General features: G+C 52.0%; 1 protein-coding gene across 8 annotated transcripts in view; it reads right to left on the reverse strand.

Annotated features, from left to right (window-relative positions):
* Positions 1-21,560, reverse strand: part of ATP11A (ATPase phospholipid transporting 11A) — a 127,139-nt gene that overhangs the window by 18,538 nt on the left and 87,041 nt on the right. For all 8 annotated transcript variants that reach the window (XM_072782355.1, XM_072782350.1, XM_072782352.1 and 5 more), the window contains 11 exons: positions 20,681-20,844; positions 19,432-19,503; positions 18,048-18,121; positions 14,347-14,450; positions 7,965-8,146; positions 5,589-5,840; positions 3,981-4,155; positions 2,089-2,191; positions 1,809-1,954; positions 1,282-1,341; positions 85-212 (listed from right to left, as the gene is read on the reverse strand). In XM_072782355.1, the coding sequence (XP_072638456.1) occupies positions 85-212; positions 1,282-1,341; positions 1,809-1,954; positions 2,089-2,191; positions 3,981-4,155; positions 5,589-5,840; positions 7,965-8,146; positions 14,347-14,450; positions 18,048-18,121; positions 19,432-19,503; positions 20,681-20,844 (1,460 nt within the window). The remainder of the gene's footprint in view (positions 1-84; positions 213-1,281; positions 1,342-1,808; positions 1,955-2,088; positions 2,192-3,980; positions 4,156-5,588; positions 5,841-7,964; positions 8,147-14,346; positions 14,451-18,047; positions 18,122-19,431; positions 19,504-20,680; positions 20,845-21,560) is intronic.

A 21,560-nucleotide genomic window follows, 5' to 3' on the forward strand; every position in this document is an offset into this window, starting at 1 on the left:
TGAAGGGGATGCTTCTGGGTTTGAGAGAACCAGAGCAGGGGTTTCTGTGCGGGAAGTGGCGTGCAGGGACCACTGGGCTTGTACCTGTAGAGGGAAGGGTCTCTCCTGAGCGTGTCTATGCTGACATGCTGTTCCATCAGGCTGTACAAGAGGATCGGGAGGGAAGTAAAGCTGATGTTGTACAGTGTCAGGTAGGCAGTGTCGTACAAAGTCTGCGGGAGGACAGAACCACGCTGAGAACCGCGCTCTGCAGCCCTCAACAAACTCGTTTCACCTTTTGTTTAAACGTATACATTAATTTGCAAAGACCCAGAAACATGAGCATCTTAAAAATCATACAGTCCTCTTTCTGTAGCTATAGACAACAGGACGTTTTCAACCCTTCATGACGTCAACTGTGAGGGTTAGAGCCACAGTCCCATGAATCCCTCCCTCAGCCACTGCCAACTTGCAACAAACAAGGTTGCTGAAAAGTTTGCAATTTGGATGCCATCTTCAAGTGTCAATTATTCCCAGTCCCAACCCTGCAGGGGGAAGGATCCTTGAAGGGCTGCTGCTGCTCTCCTGGGACACGATGACCAGGCACTCAGGAGGGGGGTCTCAGGTGCCAACTTGATCCTCTCGGTCAGGGGCAGAAATCCTGGGACAGCCCACATGTGCATGAGGCATGCACCAGGCACCTTGCTGGGGGCCACATGAGCAAGCCCATTGGAGCCACTGGGCCCCCATGTTTGCTCCTGAGTTTGCCTGAGGATAGGCTGCACAGGGGTGTGGGGTGGAGGGCACTGCACCCCTGACCTGCTGCCCCCTGAAGCCTACACATCCCTGCAGGCTGCTCTCTTTATAGCCTACTCACCCCTGCAACCTGCTCCCCTTATATAGCCTACTACTCCCTGCAACTTGTTCCCCTTATAACATACCCACCCCTGTAAGCTACTCACTCCCCTTATAGTCTACCCACCCCTGGAACTTGCTCTCCGTATAGCCTACACATTCCTGCAGGCTTCTCCCCCTATCGCCTACTCATCCCTGCAGCCTGCTCCCCTTATAGCATAGTCACCCCTGCAGCCTGCTCCCCTTATAGCCTACTCACCCCTGCAGCCTGCTCCCCTTAGAGCCTACTCACCCCCTGCAGCCTGCTCCCCTTATAGCCTACTCATCCCTGTAGCCTGCTCCTCTTATAGCCTAATTATCCCTATAGCCTGCTCGCCCCTTCAAGCTACCCCAAAGGGAAGGGAGTTAAGGCCTGGGAAGCTTCTGACTCCAGTCAGCAGGACTCACCTGTTGTGAAAATCCACAGAAGAACTGGTATAAAAACTGAGGGAAAATGAAGCAGACATTCTGAAAGGCAAGCCACATGCCAGTTAGTCCAAGAGTGTGCTGTGAGAGGTGTCTCCCCTCCTCAGCTGTCCCTGTAATACACCATATCTGCAGGAAGTGACCCCAAAGTGCCCCGTTCTCAGAAGCGTGGGTGACAGGTTTTAAAGTCTGCTCCTGTTTTAATGGCACTACCAGGCACACTGCCTTGTGAGCGGATGGCGTCCAGGGACTCTGCGTGGCCTGAGCATGATCAATGAATCATCTCCAGGACTCACAGAAGAACTGCCTTCTCTCAATCACGTGATGATGGCGAGGTTCCTCCGGGCTCCCCATCGAATCTGTGCACAAGGCGGGCCATACCTCCTGTCTTGGGGGCAGCATGGTACCACCTCCCTGTCGGCCACTTGTGTCCCCTCCTGAGCTGCCCCTTGCTGCACTGTGGAGCACTTAGCACACCACCTGCGGCCACAGCAGGGACACCCTCCTACCTTATAGAAGAAGTACTGCACGAGCTCAGATATCCGGATGTAATAGAAATGTCCGTGAACAAGCAGCATCTTCTTCAGGTGCTTAAATTTTGGGACTGCATAGTCGCTGTTCCTTGCAGCCTGACGACCCTCCTTCCCGATGACACCTGTGGGAGGAGACCCACTCTCAGCACTGGGGGGGAAAGCAGCCAGGAGCAGACAAGGCACCACCAACAAGGTGGCGGGTCCCGCCACTGCCTCCCCTCCCCACCTCATGGGCACCCAGGCGCAGATGGCTCACCAATGCCAACGTGCGCCTCCAGGATCATGCTGACGTCGTTGGCGCCATCACCAATGGCTAACGTGATGGGGTGCTCCTTTGAAAGTTTGATTAATTTAACAATCTGGAAAATAAAGAAACGTAGCATTTATCTTCTCTGTTCTCCATCTGCACAGATTATTCACTAACTAGAAAGAACACAGATGTCAAGTCAGTCAAGGAGAAAGGGACAGTGATCTGATTGGTGTGGCCCTCCTCCGTTCAAGCCGCTCTGCACACGGGATGGATCCTCTCATGCTGGAAGTACAACAGAGTCAAGAGAAGGCAGCTAGAGTGACTACAGGCAACAGACTGAGAAAGGCTGGTGAAACACGACATGAAGGAAGCAGCCGTCAGCTACCGCAGCACACACAGATTCAGCAGATGGTCGGTAAACCTAGGGGAGCACCTGAACAGCACGTTTGGCTACCAGACACGCTAGGTGGTGTTGAGCATCCATTGCTGAGCACTGAGCTACTTCTCCTGCTATTTTTTTTCATTCATATATATATATATTTTTAATTGAAGTTTGATTTGCCAACATATAACATCCAGTGCTCATCCTGTCAAGTGCCCTCCTCAGCGCTCCTGCTTTTTTAATCCTCGCACTTGCCACGTGTGCAAATCCTACCTGGCAATTTGATACAATTAATAATTTCAAGTATGCATTTCTTTGCAAACTTTTTCTCCGTCTATGTGTCTAAGTGCCACGGTTCAGGGTGGAAGATGGAAAAGATGAGGAGTGGCGTGTGGACTGCCTGCTGCTTCGAGATGAGAGTCTGAAACGCTAATATGTGTAAACATTTGTGAAAGTCCGTTAAAAACTGAAAAAAAAAAAAAAAAAAAAAGGGACCATGGAACACATGGTAGAAGACAGAACATAAAGTCCTGAGTTGTCCTCCTGGACGTGGTGACACGAGATTTATGTGAAGTAGGACACAGAAGACACGGCAGGGGGTGTGGGGGTGGGGCAGCCCCGCAGCCATGCTCCTGGGTCTCATGGGTGCCCATCGGGGGTGGGTCCTGGTACCTCTAGAGGCTCTGCTGTGCCACACACACGTGGTGTGCTACAAATGCTAGAAACGAGCTCTTCACATGTAGTTTTCAGTATTTTACCCCAACCCTTGGTCCCTTGGTCAGCTGAGAAGTGACAGATTTCTTTCATAAACAATTGAAGAGCAATTGATCTAAAATGTGGCTGGACAAAGGGAGACATACTATAGGTTTACTGACGCCAGTAGGACCCCGTGCTTACATGTGTCTTCTATAACACTTTACAAAATACTGAAAAGAAACATGTCTTCCGTGTGTCCCCAGTGGACTATGTGGTGGTAGGAGAATAGGAGTCTGGAGTCCTACAGGCCAGAAGCCATGCTGGGACTGGAGTTTCCAAGCACATCCTGCAGACAAGTGGCCCCAATTTTCTGGGTCTTACTCTTCTCTGTACAATTAGCATGACATCACTCATACAGCAGAATCCTTCCATAGGTCGAGTGGGTTAACTGTGTCTGTCTCCCTAACAACAGCAGGTACCTAATAAGCAGTTGCACCCTTCTGTCTTTCTGACAGATTTTCCTACAGATGCTTATAGATGAGGTTATACCTCTGTGATGTGGTTTTATTTCACAAGAGTCACACAGGGCCAGGCTTCCCAGCCTCCACTGGGACGATTGTCCACGTGATTCAGACAACTCTTAACTAACCACAACCAGCCAAGTAAGATCCATGTTTCATGCCTGCCATTCCTGCTTCTAGTTTTAAAAGGTGGTGCCTTGCTGGATTTAAAAAAGAGAAAAGTAGAGGCTGTCAGAACTACACCAAGGCTCTGGGTGTCCACCCATCCCAGGGCCTGTGGAGGCCGGGGCAGGCCTGACCTGAGCCTTTTGCAGGGGTGCCATGCGGCAGCAGAGCACAGCGCTGCAGTTTCGGCAGATCTCCAGGAACAGCTCTCGGTAGTTGCCACAGCTTCCGTCCTCTCGGGGCTTCATGATCAGAGACAGCGCAGCTCCATCAATGATCAAGCCATAGTCTTGCATGTCTGCAGACAGTCTGTTTAGTTACACAAACCAGAGAGGTTACTCAGTAGCTAAGTCCACAGACTTCAAAAGACTATGTAATTTTTTGGGATGTCTACAGATGCTATAGATTGATGATCAGGGAATTAAGAAACTGGGGTTCCTTGCTTTATCAATACAGTCTTTAGAGCACTGGATGTGACACCCTCTACCACACTTTAAATTGAGTTCTATTTTTTATTTTTATTTTTTAAAGATTTTATTTATTATTCACAAGACGCAGAGGGAGAAGCATGCTCTCCGTGGGAAGCCCGATGCTGGACTTGATCCCAGGCCCCCGGGATCATGCCCTGAGCCAGAGGCAGATGCTCAACTACTGAGCCACCCAGTCATCCCTAAATGGAGGTTTTTTTTTTTTTTTTTTTTTAAAGATTTTTATTTATTTATTCATGAGACACACACAGAGAGAGGCAGAGACATAGGCAGAGGGAGACCCATGCAGGACTTGATCTCCAGAACCTGGGAGCATGCCCTGAACTGAAGGCAGATGCTCAACTGCTGAGCCACCCAGGCATCCCCTGAAACTGAGTTTTAACAACACAATCTCATGCCACCGAAGCAGAGAAAACACAGTTCTAGTGGTTTTGTGTGCAGATTCTAGTACTTCTCCACAACAGATGGGGAACATGTGCCTGCGGCCTGTAGAGCTGTCTTTACTTGTGAAGCCTGGCCACGGTAACCAGCCTCGGGCTGCAGGCTTGCAGCTAACCTTCATGGGGCATCCTGCTGGAGGGCGTGCGTTGGAAAGAGTGCGGTCAGCATATGTCTTTTTGCTGGGTTTCAAAATTACAAGATCATCTCTAATCCCCCAGAGGAATCCTGCAGATCGGTGAAGGGAAGCATCTCCCACTCCTTATGAATAATCTAACATTTGCATAGGATGAGAGAGCTGCTTTTGCTTTACTACATTAATGAAAATCTAAAATGATTCCCATGAAATCTTAACCTCAGATCATGCATCTGATACCAGCAAGGACAGCATTAATAAAATGTGAGAAAACTGCTGAATGTTCTTGGGAAAAACAATCATGGGCATATCCGGCTCTGTCTCAACAGAGAAATAATCATGCATTATTAATATTTCTGTCTCCACTGACAGACACCCAGAGGAATCCGCAATACAGCCCTTGAGTGCCTCATCAGCCAATGAGAACAATCCCAACCCTAGTATTTTATTAATCAGTCAAGCCTGCACCCATAAGCAGCAGTTTAAAAGTGAACACACACACACATCTTATGCAAAAAGACACATCACACTTGCTGCAAAGACACGACTCTGGCCCAATTCCGTGGTTCACCGCTGACACACTGATGCCGTGGGGACCCCCGGGGACAGACCAGGCAGGCTGCCCGCAGGGGTGCCGAAGTCACACAGCCCTTCTGTGGTGGGATGGGGGCACTGCCTACCCTGAGAAGTTGTCCCTTGTCAAGCTCCCGCTATGGCGCAAGACAGTCTTGCTCAGCTCAAACAGGACGTCGTGTAGACTCTGCTCCTCAATTTTCTTCGTGGTGAGTTCAAGCAGCTGTGTGTTCCTCCTAAACAGCTTGCAGGCATAGCAGGTGGCAGCTGCTGTCTCCATCTTGTCCCCAGTGAGAACCCAGACCTTGATCCCGGCCTTCTGCAGAGCTTCTATGGTGTCAGCAGCTTTCTCCTGGAGCCTGAGCAGAGCAGAAATGAGACACACAATCCTGGGTGTGACACAAGTGAATCAAAGCAAAGAATCTCAAAAATTTGTGAGCTATGAAATTGTTTCTGTTCCCTCAAACTAAAAATCACCATGCCACTACCTCGCAATCTTACCATGAAGCACCTGGAGTTTTTATGGTTACATGTTAACTGTTCACAGGAGAGCACTTCTTACGGGAAAACGTGTAATAGTAAGAAGTGTCTGTCTTGCATACTCGACACCTGGTGAGCACGCTTGCTCTGTCTAGCTGGGACCCCTGACTTGTAGAGGATTTTAAGTAACCACAGGAGCGACCACAAACCGTCTTAACCAGGGAAAGATAGGATCGGGAAAACAGGTGATCTGTAGTACTCGCTGTGCTTTCCTTTGCATCAACTGCTGTAATCTGACACTTACAGACTGGAGCCCAGGCACCTCTAAATCAGGTAAGATACGGGACAGCCAGCTGTGTTCCACCACCTGCCGACACAGACCCTGGGCTCTCCACACGTGTGATGCTGGGAAGCACTCTGCCTCCACCGAAGGTCGTGGGATGAGGCTCCATCGGCAACCCCATCTGAGGTATGGGAAACCCAGATGGTGGGCATGCAGCAGCACGCACACGGACGAGCAGTTCACACACTGCTCAGGTTGCCTTGCCGTGTGTGGAGGCCTTGTATCAAAGCCACGTCTGCCTCATGTGGGACTTACATTCTCTCCAGACTTTACAGTCCTGTAAAGTCTTTTCTGTAAAGTCCTGCCTGCTTTTGGCAGGCAGTGTGCCATAGTGTGCCATGCTCCTGTCCGGTACTGGCGGGTTCAGGTCCTAACTGGGGCGACCCAATGAGACTTGGGGTGGGCCTCTTCAGTATAGCCCCAAGCCCATGACCTCGGCATTCGAGAGACACAGAAAACATCCCAATTTCATCTACTTTCCACTTTTCTGAAACCGAGGCCAGAAAGGTTCAGTCTGCAGAAATATTCTGGGGTTTCAGGAAAATGATCTGTGACCGAGTATTATCACTTCAAAGCTGCTGGCTCCCACCTGCCCCAGGCCACTTCTGTTTTCGAGGTCTCGACTTCCCTCTGAGTGGATCTGTTCCCTCAACCCTCAGGAGGGTGTGCGGGCACAGCTCCCCCAATTAGACCTTCCCCTCCCTGCACCTCCTTCGAGGACAGTCTCCAGGCAAATGCACCATATGTCCCTCTCTAGGTCCCCTGGCCAGGGGACCCTCAGTGGCCATGGCTTCGCAGTCTGAGGCCCATCCCGAGTGCAAGCTATGCTTCCTGTGTTGGCACCTGGGCCCCCATCTGGCCGAAGTGACAGGACTTCTAGACACAGCAGTGTCAGACATGTCACCCGACACCCTATCGAGGTTGGGAAGCCAAAGACTGGTCATTAAAGATACTGGGAAGTGTGGGTTTCCAGTAAGGACTTAACAGTCAGGTTCATTTATACCTTAAAGACTCTGAAACTTTACAGGAAATAAATCTTTAGCAAATGCCCTCAAGTGTCTGCTTCATTCTATTAAATGGGGGTATTTTTTCTTTTCCTTTCTCTCCAAGCTCTCAAGTCATAAGAATGACATGCACCCGTGTGTTAGTACACGAGGCCTGAACTCACTTCCAGGCTCCACACATAATGGTGGCAGGTGAGCGGCTGTGGCTTCGGAGCACAGGAGACACACATTTGGTAACGTAACCAGTCATTAGTCATAGTTTCTGCGATATTCTACTTCACAGTTTTAAGTTTCTTCAACAAGAAATGACACTGAGTACGTTCACATCGAAAATGTTATGCGTGAACTTAGGGCTGCTGACAAATTTTAGGAGCAGAATCAATTCTTGACTGAATGCTAAAGAATGGTTTATGAATGACTGTTTCTTGACTACTGATGACACGTTATGAACGAGACAACCATCTGGTCCTGATTCACGGCAGTAAAACACGGTCCAGGCACGACCTTGGGGAACACCACCCTGAGGCCTGTCGTGTCCTGCTGCAGATGCACGTCCACGTGAGGACATGAGGTGTGGCAGTCAGTCCCACTGCACCCCGCAGGCCCCGCCGCCTCAGCACCACCACCGCCTTGATGGGGCATGGCGCAGACTCTACCTGTCCTCGACAGCTGTGGCACCCAGCAGAACAAGGTCTTTCTCTATTTGTTCATAGGCCTCTGCTAGCTTCTTTTCTCGATCCTGAAGTGCCACTTTGGCAGCCTGCAGCAGCGTACAAATGCCTTCATATTCTTCCGGATTGAGCCTTTTGTAGGCAACACACAAGGTTCGAAGCCCCTCCTGCGGGAGACAGCGCAGCGTTTAACGTAAATCCAAGTGTCACTCCCCTGGAATTTTATCTGTCATGAGCTTTCTCAATATCCCCTCTCTTTCATTCAAACTGACTGCAGAATTAACAGGCAATCAACCCTTAAAGGATTGCCATTATATCTGAATTATTTATATGCACATTAAATATACAATCATTATAGATTACTAAATTCCAAACAGGTAAGCATGGCAATAATACAAATCAGGGCTGTGAAAATATAAAACTTTGTTCTTTTATTTTGACAAATGAAGGGTTAAATTTTTCTTCGGACAGTATTTAGAAATTTCACTGTAAATATCAAGTGATGTTTCTAAAGTAACATTTTTTACGTGGGAAGTCTGTGATACCATTTGATCTTACTTAGCACCCACCAAAGAAAAACTGCTCAGTTATTTATCAAACATACTGCGTCCACGGGACAGAGAAATAAGGATCCAACAACAGTGGATTCACTGCGACTGTAACTCTGGATGTCACCATGCAGAGCACACGCCCCCAGCCAGCAAGGCGCCATTGAGCTCGAGGGCCGCACATGAAGCACTTAATTCCATCAGTCAAAGTGCCCTTCCTGTCTGGATGAGGCAAACCATCTAAACCATCACAAAGGTCTGAGTGATGCTCTAAGGATGACCTCCCCTCTGTCTCAGCCCTGACTCAACTAATCCTAGGAAAAGACCCAGAGTCCTCCTATGCAATCAGTCCAAATTCTGGGAGGATACTGGTGTGTAGGAGTTTTTTAAAAGATTTTCTCGTATGTGAGTTCAAATTTCCTGTAACTGCCCAGAGAAAGCTTCGCATGTTTCGCTATTTCTCAGACCTCCAGATGTGGCTGAAGGACGCAGTCACAGAGGTGAATGTCTCCTACTGTCCTTGAAGCTCTTCCAAGAGTTGGTGGGAAGGGAAGCAGAGCTTTCAGAAATGAAAAAAAAAACAAACTTGTTTTTAAAAAGAGGTATGGGGCTTCCACTTGTGGAGTCAGGGAATAGAAATACTTTTCCTGATTCCTCCTGCTAAGTGCTACCCAAACCCTAGATGTTGTATAGGAGACCACACTATACCAACAAAGCCACGGACACTACACGAAAAGAAAATTAAAGAGCAATATCCTTCCCAAAAAATGCAGATGAAAAGTCCTCAAGTAAGTTGAGTGCAAGAGCACACCTAAAGGATTATGCAGCATGACCAAGTGGATTTACCCCAAGGAGGCAAGGAGGACTCAGCCCAGGAAAATCAGTCCCTGAGACACAGGAGAGAATGACCAAGCCCCCCACAATCATCTCAAGTGATGTAGAAGAAGCATCTGATAAAATCCAACACTAGGGATCCCTGGGTGGCGCATCGGTTTGGCGCCCGCCTTTGGCCCAGGGCGCGATCCTGGAGACCCGGGATTGAATCCCACGTCGGGCTCCCGGTGCATGGAGCCTGCTTCTCCCTCTGCCTGTGTCTCTGCCTCTCTCTCTCTCTCTCTGTGTGACTATCATAAATAAATAAAAATTTAAAAAAAAAGTGGTGTTGGGAAAACTGGACATCTACCCACGAAGATTGAGGCTGGACCCCTCCTCACACCACTTATAAAAGTAACTCGAATGGTAAGAGCTGATGTCAAACTCTTAGGAAAAAACACAGGAAAATCTTCCTGATCCTGGGTTTGGCAATGGTTTTACAAATGTAACAGTAAAAGCAGAGGTAACAAAAGAAATGGGAGATAAACTGGGCTTGATTAAAATCTTAAAATTTCTGCATCAAAGGACACTATCAAGAGAGTGAGGCCACAGCCAATAGAATGGGAGAAAATGGTCACAAATCACATTCTTGTTAAGGTGTTAGGATTCAGAATATATAAAGAGCTCCTACCATTCAACAAGAAAAAAAAAAAACAGCCCAATTTAAAGTGGGCAAAGGATCTGAATACACAATTCTGCAAAGACCTCCCAGTGGTCAGGAAGCACCAGAAAATGTGCTCAGCAGCTGTGGCCATTAAGAGAATACAAATCACCACCATAATGAGATGCCGCTGCACACCCAGCACGAGGACTATAAAACCATGGAAACTAACGCACATCAGTGAGGATGCAGAGAAGCTGACACCCTCATGCATATCTGGCATGAATGTGAAATAGAGCAGCTCCTGTAGGAAACAGTCTGGCGGATCGTCAAGGGTCCCTGCGTGACTTGGCAATTCCATCCCCAGGTCACGACCACAGAACCGAAAGCAGGGTCCCAAACAGGCTTCCTACAAGCACTACTCCTAGCTACCAAAATGTGGAGACAAGCAGCGTGTGCATCAACAGACAGATGGACAAGATGTGGCCCATGCAGCGAATCCATCCCAAGGAGTATTATTGCACTGTAAAGGGCATGAAGCTTGGGTGCAGCTACACCTGGATGAGCCTGGAGGACATTCTGTGAGGTGAGAGAAGGTGGCCACGTGAGCACAAATATCGTATCATCCCACATACAAGAGATACCCAAGACGGCTAGGTGTGCGGGGACAGAAGGGAGACCAGAGGTTGGCGGGTCCAGGCAGAGCGGGGAAGGGGCAGACTTTGCTTCATGGTACAGTTTCTGTTTGTGACAGAAACTTGGCAACAGAGAGTGGTGATGGCTGGAGGACGAATGTCGTTGATGCCAATGATTTACACACTTATGACGGCCACCAGGCAAATTATGTGTATTTACAACAACAAAAAATGGATCGCAGACTTAAAGGTAAAACATAAGGGAAGATAGAAGAGAGCACTCAGTACCCAATGGCGATAAAGAGTCTAGGTGTGACTCCATCGCAGGATGCACGAGGGAAAATGCACAAGACAGACGTCCTTGGAATTAAAACCGTTTGCTCTGCAAAGTGCCCTGTGGAGAGGATGAAAGCAGCAGCAGAAATGAAAGAACCTATTTGCAAATCACAGGTATGATGAAGGGTTCACATCTTAAACATCTAGAGAACTCTCAAAACTCAACCTAAAAACCAAACCAAAAATCTCACCATTGTCTTAGAAAGTTGGCAAAACACAAGTAGGGACGAGTTGCTGATGGCACCAGAGCACACAAGAGCTCACTGGGGCCAGTGGCCTGGGCAGGCTCAGCCACCACCTGCCTGTCAGAGGCACTGGCTACAGACACCAGAAAATGGGTGGGAGTTTCTTAAAAAAACTCAGTGGCACTTACATCATGCTCTTGGGCGTTCACCCCAGAGAAACAAGACCGTATGTCCACAGAACCGGGACACAGGTTTCACGCAGGTTTATTCCTGACGGCTTCAAGGTGGAAACAACCCTAATGGTCATGGGGGAGGGTACAAAGCACCATCTGCACAATCTTTACAACTTGCTGAAATTCCATGATCATCTTAACGTCAAGTCCCAAACCCAGTGACCCTATAGGTGCCCCTGCTCAGACCTGGGGTTGGGGTTTCCTGGCAGCCCCTTGGCATCTCCAGAGGGCCGGTGGGCATTTGAGGGGTTCCCCAGCCTGGGAACAAGCCATCAGGAGGTAGAGGGGATGGTGCTGTCCCAGAAGCCAGGCTACAGACCTCATGGCTCACAGGGCCTTCTCCTCTGGACTGAGGAGGAACTCGCTCCCCCGAGTGATACCCTGGACCCACCTGACATGTCCTAAAGCCACCATCCAAACAGGACAAACTGGTGCCTGATGGGAACACAGGGCGACCCCGAGCCCAGCAAGATAGATTCCACGGGCCAGTCCAGTCAAAGTCCCCCAGCAGGCAGAGGGCAGAGAGCAGAGAGCATCACCCATCGCAAGGACGCTAACCATGTAGCTCCGAGGGCAGAACGAGCAGAGAAACAAAAAAAGCTACCACGTCATGTCACACACGTCCTGAAGATTTTTTTTTTTTTAAGATTTTATTTATTTATTCATGAGAGACAGAGAGAGAGAGAGAGAGGCAGAGACACAGGCAGAGGGAGAAGCAGGCTCCATGCAGGGAGCCCGATGGGGGACTCGATCCCCAGTCTCCAGGATCACGCCCTGGGCTGAAGGCAGGTGCTCAACGGCTGAGCCACCCAGGGATCCCACGTCCTGAAGTTAAATACAGACATGCAGGGGACAGAAAGTCCTGGTGTCTGGGGTGGATATCCCCCCCCCCCCCCCCGGGGCTGCTGGCCGACGAGATACAGCACGTGAGAGGCATGGCGTGGAGACGGGGTGGCAGAAGGTACCCAGAATGAAACAGAAGACGTTTTCAAAAGAAAAGACCCAGGGAGCCTGGCAACGGTGTAGAGCCCGCAACCCCACACGGCTGCAGTTCCTGAAATGTAGGCGCTGAAAAGGCATCTGAAGACCTACCAGCTGAGAAACTTCCCAGCTTGATTAAGAACCACAGACCCCCAGACCCAGGAGGCTTGAGCAGCCTGAGGCGGTGTGACGCAGCCGCGCCAGAGCCCGCCATCGCCGCCAGCCCGACACAGCCACAAAAGAGGGCCACGGGATGCAGACAGAGAACGTGTCCACCCTGACAGCGGCCCCTCCAGTGAAAGGAAATGCCGGTCCACGCCGCACACACGCAGCTGCTCCTGTAATGGCCTCACAGGTGGACAGGCCACGTGTGTGTCAGAGAGGCCTTCCTGCATCCGGTCGCCGTGCCGCCAGGGAGGGCAGTGGGCACACAGGAGCCGCAGGACAGAGCACCTGGGCCGAGCCGTCTGACAGGTCCTGGCGAGAAGCTCCAGCACTGCCACGGGGCACTGTGGGTCCTGGAGCCACTCGGGAGGAGGTCACGAGATGCGGCGGCAGATTGCCTGGTGCGACCTTTGGCGCCAGATGCGAGGTTATTAGAGTGTGGAGAGGAGAGTTTAAAGCCAGTTGTGATCGTCAGGGGCCTCAAGGACCAGGAAGTTGTGCTGCCAGCACGCGGTGCACAGGAGCAGGCACCAGGAAACGCTGCCTCAAAGTCAGCGTGCTTCTCAGGTGCACCCAGCAGCTGTTCTCATGGAACACACAGAGTCCTGGGGTGGACACGGTGGTCCCCTGAGGGAAGGGGAGGGGTGGACAAAGGACCCCAGAGGGGCGGGGAGCATCCTCTCAGCATCCTGGGCACAGACCCTGGAGTTTGGGCAGTGGCCTGGGTCTCTGTGGACCACAGATAGGCCCAGACCTGTTCAACAGCTGGGGTCGTCCGAGCATGGTCGGTATCCTAGCCTCTGTCACAGGAGCCAGGCCACCTGTCATTTCAGACCCAGTGCCAGAGTGACTCGCAGATGGCGCTGCCCACCCCCCCGGGAGTAACCTGGCACACCCGTGTTGACACTCAAAACCCAGAGATGGCTGCACCTGCGTGTGTGCCCTCACGGCACTTCACAGAAGCCCTCCATTCGCGAATAGAACCCTTGCCTCCGTGGGCAGGGGGTTGAGTGACCGTGACTGTCCTGTACACCAAGGCTCAATCATCTCCAACGTGCACGTCCTTAAGGGTCCCTGCTGGTTCAGGGCAGCTCCTTACCTGGCCAGCAGGTGTCAGTGGGCACCCACACACCCCACCAGGTCTAAGTGTGTAGCAGCTGCCGCGGGCAGGAATGGCCCGAACAGCCTGATGCAAGGTGGATGATTCCCGACCCGTATTCCGAGATTTCTGTGGCCAAACCCTCCTTGGTTTATAACGACCGTTACACATTAAATCCTGTGGTTTGCAGCAGTAGGACAAGGCTGTGAGGAGCCACAGTCCCTGGCTTCGGGTCTGGTGTGGAGAGCAGGATGGTCTCGAGTCAGGCACATGCCCTCCTGCACCGGAGGCAGGGGAGGTGCCAGCGGACGAGGCTGGGGGCTCAGGCAAACTGGCGAACTGCACACACTGCGGGACATGTGGGACAGGTGGAGTGGTGCCCTTAAGAACGGGAGTGCGGGGAGCCACGCTGGGTATGTCACCATGGAAAGGGACTTCACTGTGTTGACGAGAATCACCAGAAATCCTCAGGACCCCCCCCAATCCCCACAGACCTGCTTATAATCCTGATCCCTTAACCACCAGCCTAGCCACCAGGTTAGCCCCCAACGATGGAAGCACACGCAGCCCTAGCATTGACGGGTTTCCATTCCACGTGTGGCCTTCAGAGTGCATCCCTCAGGGGACAGAAAAGGACGCTGGTAGCCAGGCTGCCCCCCACCCGGCCCCCCAGCTGGGATGTGCATGCCGCCCCCGCCAGCCTCATCTCACCACCGCGTTGCGCTCCACTCTGGCCCGGATCTGGTCCACTTTGCCTTCTATCACTCGGGGAAATATCGAAGAATCTGCTCCTTTGCAGAACAGATAGATTTCTCCTATAAAACAAAGGGAAAAAGGATGTTTGATCATATGTGGGGAAGACGAGTTTATTTTTCACGTCATGCTTTTATAAAGAAACAAAAATAGGAACGCCAGTATTGAGACCATCGTAGAGATTTCCTGACACCAGTTACCACGTTCAGTCAGGAGAATGTTGTGTCTTTATTCCCACAGCCTCAGACCTCACAGTTCAGCACCAAGGAGACCGGTCACCACTGCCGCTATGTGGCTGGCCCGGGCCAGGTGGACACGGGGGCATGACCGGCCCATGATGGGCCCCCTACGCTGACAAGCTGCAGTGAGCATCTGGCTGTCCTTCATGCTAACAAGACGCACAGGAAACCTGTTGTGAAATGTCCCCAATCACGTCCCAGCGGCTTCACAGGTGCTCGTCCTGCAGACATATGCTTCCCTGCCCTCAAGATAAACCGGTTTTCTCTTTCAGATAAGCAGGGAACTCCAGTATGAGATGGAGAGCAGACCAAGGACACAGAAGACGCCAGCTCTAGTCAACAGGCCCCTGCAGGTGGAGCACCCTTCTCCTCCAGCCACCGAAAGCCACGAAGCACGTCACCTGGCTGGCTTCGTTTGTCGGTGGCTCCTGGAAGCACTGTGGGGTTGGTCCATCAGAGCAGCGGTGGCCACAACCGGGCATAAGCCCAGATGCTGAGCTCCTGGCCTGGCGCAGATCCCTGGAATCCCTAGATGCTGGCAGCCCTCAGAAAGTGCATGGGGGAAACCAGGTCCAAGGGCACTGGGGGAGCAGGCGACTGTCCTACCGCAGCCATGGTGCCAGGTGGGTGGGCAGGGAAGGGCCACACCTGGGGCGATGGCTACCAAGACTGCCGGGCTGGACAAAGGTGCCCAAGCTGAGCGGCAGTATCCCGAGCCCAGCCATGTTATTCCCTTGATCCCAGAAGGGACTCACTCTGGTGGCACATGCAGAACATCTCAACAGCATAATTCCTGCTCACAAAGTCCTGAGACCAGACTGAGGCTCAGGTCAACCTGCGTCAGAAAGGACGGTGGCTAGTAACTTTCGAGCGCCAGCACACAGAGCCAGCCTGGAGCCCTTCAGGGCAGGGAGCCAAATCCCCAGGGCACACCCGCCAACTGTGTGGGCCCCGGGCCCAGGTTCTTGTCACGAGCCACGGAGAATGGGGCCTTGGGCGGGCCTCACAACCAGCCTGGGTGCAGAGCCCATTCCTGACTGCAGACCTAATCTCTTCAGACACAGTTTACAGCAAGAAGGGCAGTCAACACGATGTCAGGATGTGTTCCCCAACACGTTTTTCTGGTTGAGCTAGCATGTGTTGTGTCCTGGGAAGCCTGCGGCTCTGCAGGGGAGCCCTCAGGACAGGCAGCCGTCTCCCCATGGAAGGGGCCCTGGAATGGCGTGGCTGCCATGGACAGATTCTTAGCATGACCCAGCTCCTTCTCAGGCTCCGTGATGCCCTTCTGAAGGATGGTGGCAGCTGTTTATGAGGGGTCCTCAGAGCCTCCCTGGCCGCAGCTGCAGGTGCCCTGCTTAGGAGGTGGCACAGGTGGGGCAGGTGAGTCATGGCCGCCTCACTTCCTGTGGTGGGGTCATTCCTGCGGCTCGGGACCAGTCTCCCAGACATGACTCACCTGCCCGTGCATCCCTGTGGGGGGGTCACATTCCACTTCCATGTCTTACTTCCGGGCCATTCTGAGTGGCTTCAATCCTGGGGAGGGCACCTGGACCGCATGGTGGAGCTGCCCACGCTGGCACACCCGAGCATGTTTTTCAATATCATGGGTGAATGTTTCCCATGTCCTGCTGACCCCCAAGGCAGGATGTCTCCACATGTTACGGGCAGCACTTATATTACAGGGTTTTATGTCCTGAGACACTCAGATGGAGTCTCTCTAGCTGACAACAGGCTCAGGGGCGTGGGGACCATGCAGGGCAGCATCCAGAGCTGCCACATGCGTCCCAGGCTCATCGACCAGCACTCCAGAGAGTGACTCACAGTCTTCTGTTTGAAGACATGCCCCGCAACCCCGCACCATCCCCTGTGGCCTGAGGAGGAGGACAAGCTGCTGCCGGTCCTGCCAGAAGACAGCCACCAGGGCAGCCCGGGTGGCTCAGTGGTTTAGCGCTGCCTTCAGCCCAGGGCGTGATCCTGGAGACCCGGGATCGAGTCCCATGTCTGGCTCCCTGCATGGAGCCTGCTTCTCCCTCTGCCTGTGTCTCTGCCTCTCTCTCTCTCCTTGTGTCTCTCATGAATAAATAAATAAAAAGAAGAAGAAGAAGAAGAAGAAGAAGAAGAAGAAGAAGAAGAAGAAGACGACGACGACGACGATGACGACAGCCACCAGGACCTTGTTTCTATGGACACCTACTGCCTTTGCTCCTGCTGTAATGCGGGTTTCCTGGTTAGGACACCGGCTGACACAAAATTCCCCAACGTGCCTTCAGATCACGTCAGGCTCAGAGTCAGGTTTCAGGGTGGTGGCTGTATTTGGTTGCTGACAGGCAACTTTCCAAAGAGATAAACACAGCCTATTGCCTTGTTTTACGAAACAAAAAGGAATAGAATCCTGTATATTTTGATAAGATGCCATTTAAAATTGCAATTGCATTAAATAAGTTGAATTTAGAAGTATTTACTCAGTACTCCATAGTAATAAAGGGGTGAGTACATCCTAAGTATAGCTTCCGTGTTTACGATGCTTATAGTCTCCAGGTCAGAAGACAGGCAAACATCTCATCAGGTGGAGGGTCTCCGGGTGGAGAAGCCTCACCAGGTCGAGGGTCTCTGGGTGGAGAAGCCTCACCAGATGGAGGGCCTCCAGGTGGAGAAGCCTCACCAGGTGGAAGGTCTCCGGGTGGAGAAGCCTCACCAAAAGGAAGGTTTCCGGGTGGAGAAGCCTCACCTGGTGGAGGGTCTCCAGGTGGAGAAGCCTCACAGGTCGAGGGTCTCCAGGTGGAGAAGCCTCACCAGGTAGAGGGCCTCCTTTGGAAATCATGCATACTTGGGACTGGCCTGGGGCCGAGAGCTGGGAAGGCAGTTTAGGGCATCAGTGCTAGACACTGAGAACTGTATCACTGTCATCTCAAGGTCCCTCAGGGCGCCAGTGGGGTCTTTAGGATGACATGTGGCTGGAGACTGGAAGGCAGGGCTGCAGGTGGGAGCTGTTAGACTGTTGTGTGTGTGGTGGCCGCAGGGAAGGAGAGGAGAGCCCGCTGTCTCTGCCCGCCAATCCCGTGGGAACCACATCGGCCTGCCTTGTGCCAGCCCACCACTGGTCACAGGCTCATCTTTTTTTTTTTAATTTTTATTCATTTATGACAGTCACAGAGAGAGAGAGAGAGGCAGAGACATGGGCAGAGGGAGAAGCAGGCTCCATGCACCGGGAGCCCGACGTGGGATTCGATCCCGGGTCTCCAGGATCGCGCCCCGGGCCAAAGGCAGGCGCTAAACCGCTGCGCCACCCAGGAATCCCGATTTTTTTTTTTTTCTTAAGAGAATGAATGGTTAGATCCTAAAGCTCCCAGAGAATGTAAGCATCAGAATAAAACCACCACGCTGTACAATTCAAGAAACGAAGGAAAAAGACATTCCTACCTGTAGCAGATTTTACAATCACACTCATTCTCCTTCTTACTGAGTCAAAACTCAAAATTTCCAGCAATTCAAACCTGAAAAAGAGATCAAAACTTGTTTTTAAAACCTGGCTCTGTAAGCCCTGTAATCTAGGTGATCACAGTGCATTCTTGGCACAGTGTTAGGCTCCTCTGCCCTGAGCACAGCCCGCCCCATCTCCTGCCCATCTCCTGGGCTGGCCATGCTTTCTTGGGGGCGTTGTCGGGATTCGTGCAGTGGGGGCTGCACTGCTGGCGCTAGCACCAGTGGCCCCCAGGGACCAGAGAGAGGCAGAGGCCAGGCATCGCAGGCTGAGCCCTAGCCCAAGTTGTGGCTGACCCGGGAGTCTGTCCAGCACACAAACTGCATGTTCACTTCCCTGAATTCTGGGCACAGACTCACAGGCCATACCAGAGCTGCAATCCCCGGCAATATGGCATGTCCTTGAAGTTAATAAAAATCATTTAAAATGCAAAGAAAATCGACATTAAACTGGCTTGTACAGTCATTATCAAAGACTATAATTTCTGCTAACATTTGAAATACTGGAAGTGGCTCAGCCCCCTGGAGAGATGCCCTGGAATGCCCTCGAGGTCCAGAGACCCCAACCCAGCTCAGGGAGCAGTAAACCTCATGGTGCAGCTGGCTTGCAAGCCGTGGGAGGGCTGTGCAACCCTGGGCAGCAGCCGAGGGCGTCCTATCCTCCCCAGGGGCTGCCAGCGCTGCAGGGGCAAGCTCACCGCGCCTACCCAGGACCAGCAGCCACTGTGGGTCAGGGGCTCACCTCCTGCCAATCCAGGAGTTTATTTTTCTTAAGGAAATGTTAAAATTCCAGGGGTTTTTGCAGCTATGGAACCGAGTGTTATATTCTTTGCCACACGTCTCCATCTATACCCATTATTACAAGTCACATTTGTTTACAAAGGAGAGATGGAGTTTTGAGTGAACACTACAGATACGTGCCCCGTCTCAGGGCCCTGCCCACTCTGTGGACACAGTCACTAACACTGAACATGTGTGTCAGTTCTCTCTCTCCAGAGACAGACTGGCCACCATGGGCATCCACCAGAGCGCCCTTCTCAGCCTTCTGTGGGGCCCAGCATCCCACAACCAGGAGCCAGTGCTCCGTGAACACACATCCTGAGGCCACTTGGGACAGTGTCAGGCATCCTAGATGCCACGGGGACTCCTGTGTAAGCCTAATGTGGGATGGCCCAGAGCAAACGCTGTGGGTGGTGCAGCCCCGCCTGGCCAGCCTCGACTCTGGCCAAAGGTCCTGGGCTGTCACAAGGGGAGGGGACAGGCGTGGGTGGGGACAGAGACCTCAGGTTCCCCCAGAAACTGTCTCTGACATAGGTGTGCTCACCTTTCCACGTCGTTCTCTCTATTTAGGATCTCCATGTAGTTGTCTTTCAGTCTCAGATACGTGAAGCCAAGTCTGCAGAGAAGAGGACACATCAGTCCAGAGCTCACGGTCCAGTCTAATGCTCCTTATACCTTATTTAAGCTTGGAGAAAGCTTTCTTATCAATAAAGAAACACTTCTGGTGAAACAGAAGTGAGAATTGCTGAGCAATGGGGCTGTCTGGGGGGTGCCCAGGGGTGCCACACCACAGTGATAAGGATCCTGAGACACTGCAGATCTCCAGAACCACCCTTTCATTTTATGAATGAGGGAGCCATAGTCCAGAGCCAGAAGCCAGTCCATAAACGTCAGCAGCGTGTATAACACATACCACGCCCTCCTCCACCAGCATCCCCAAGAGCTGTCCCCACCCCCGCCAGGTGCTGTGGTGCAGAGACAAGGCCATGCCTTCTGGAGGCCAGGAGCTTAGACACGAGGAGGTGGAAGCATCATCCCAACACAGCTGTGGCCACGATGATGCAAGGGTGCATGGGACCGTAGGGGGACAGGGTGTCTACCCGTCACGGCACAAGCTGGCAGGCTTCCTAGAGGTGAGCCTGCAGTGGCCAGCAGGACCAACCTGTCCTAACTTCTGACACACAGCTGCACTTTCGAGCGCTCTTAGAATATACAGACTGGCTGTAAAGTACGACCAAAATCCTTTGCATCTTTAATAAAAGTTAAGAGGGGAACCACCCATTGAAGACAGTGACCAAGAGAATCCACAGCCAAGGATTCACTCCACACGGACACAGGCAATGTATCTTAACAAGAATTTAGAACAACAGTCCTAAATTCTGGCTTGAAAGAAGCACAGAAGATACCAGAGAATCCCTGGTCAGGCCGAAATAAAACGTGCTGTAACGGAGACACAGAGCACCTGGACATTATCACAGTGAGGATTGAAACAGCAAAAGATTGAATAGGCCAAACAGAAGATGAGATTGTGGAAAACAACGAAGTGAAAAGATAGCCACAGAGTCTGGCAGCAGAATGGCAGCTTCTCCCACCAGCAGTGGGCTGCATACAGCAGGGCCCTCGTCTGCCAGCATGGAGGTGGAGGACTCGGGTCAGGAAGGCTCCGCCTGCCCAGCCCACCCCACAGCAAGCATCCCAGCACAGTGGCCGTCTCGGGACACTCCTGTGAGTCCACGGTCAGGGCGGACCGCATCAGCAGGGCCCTCGTGCACCAGACCCGCTCGCAGACGTACCTCTGGATACCTTCGACGAGGGCCACCTCGTCAGGAGAGGACGAGATGTAAGTACACGACTTCCCTGAGTCAGGAGACTTCCTGGGTCCATCCACGTCATCGTCGTCCTTCACCTGGATGGTGTGGCACAGACACAGGGCCCGGAAAAACAGCTCTTCCCGCTCCTACAAAAGTGTGGTACAAACCCCACGTATCTATGCCATGTCAGCTTAAAGTACATAGAAAATATGCAGAAGGCAGTGAACAAATTTCAGGGGTCAGGGGATATTCGTCTCATCTCTGGTGCTTAAGGGGAGGGTGTGGTTTCTCTTCATCCTTGAGCAGTTCTGAGTAAGGGCAGTGAGGATGCTGGTTCAAGTCATAGGATGTGAAGTCAGCAGCCAAGCCTCCGGGAGCCTGGATGCCCTGGGGTTCCCCAGCTAACTTCCCAGGGGCCCTAAGGTGTGGCTGAAGCCCAGGGCCACTGACCACAGGCCCTCCCTCCAACATTTGGCAGGGAAACATCAGTTTCCACGTGGAAACCCTCTGATGCACATGTGGCAGGGGATGCGGGGCACTTGGCCACGAAGGAGCTACCACTGCATAGTTGCTAAGGCAAGTTGTCCTCAGTCCCCAAAGGACCCTGCCCAGGGCTTTGAGGGCACCAAGGTTTGGGGAATGGTCTCCTCACTGACCATGGTGATCATGGTGAGGGGTCACAGCACCTCCCAGAGATGCCAAGGTCTGGAACCATAGCACTTGGGAGTGTGTGCATGTGTGCCCATGGGATGTACTGTATGTACATGCATGTACTGTGTGAGGGTGTGTGCACATTGGGCATGTGTTTCTGTGTGTGAACATATGGGATATGTGTCTGTGTGTGCACATGTAGTATGTATGC

Source organism: Canis lupus, chromosome 17 (genome assembly GCF_048164855.1).
Source record: "Canis lupus baileyi chromosome 17, mCanLup2.hap1, whole genome shotgun sequence".
Lineage (NCBI taxonomy): Eukaryota > Metazoa > Chordata > Mammalia > Carnivora > Canidae > Canis > Canis lupus.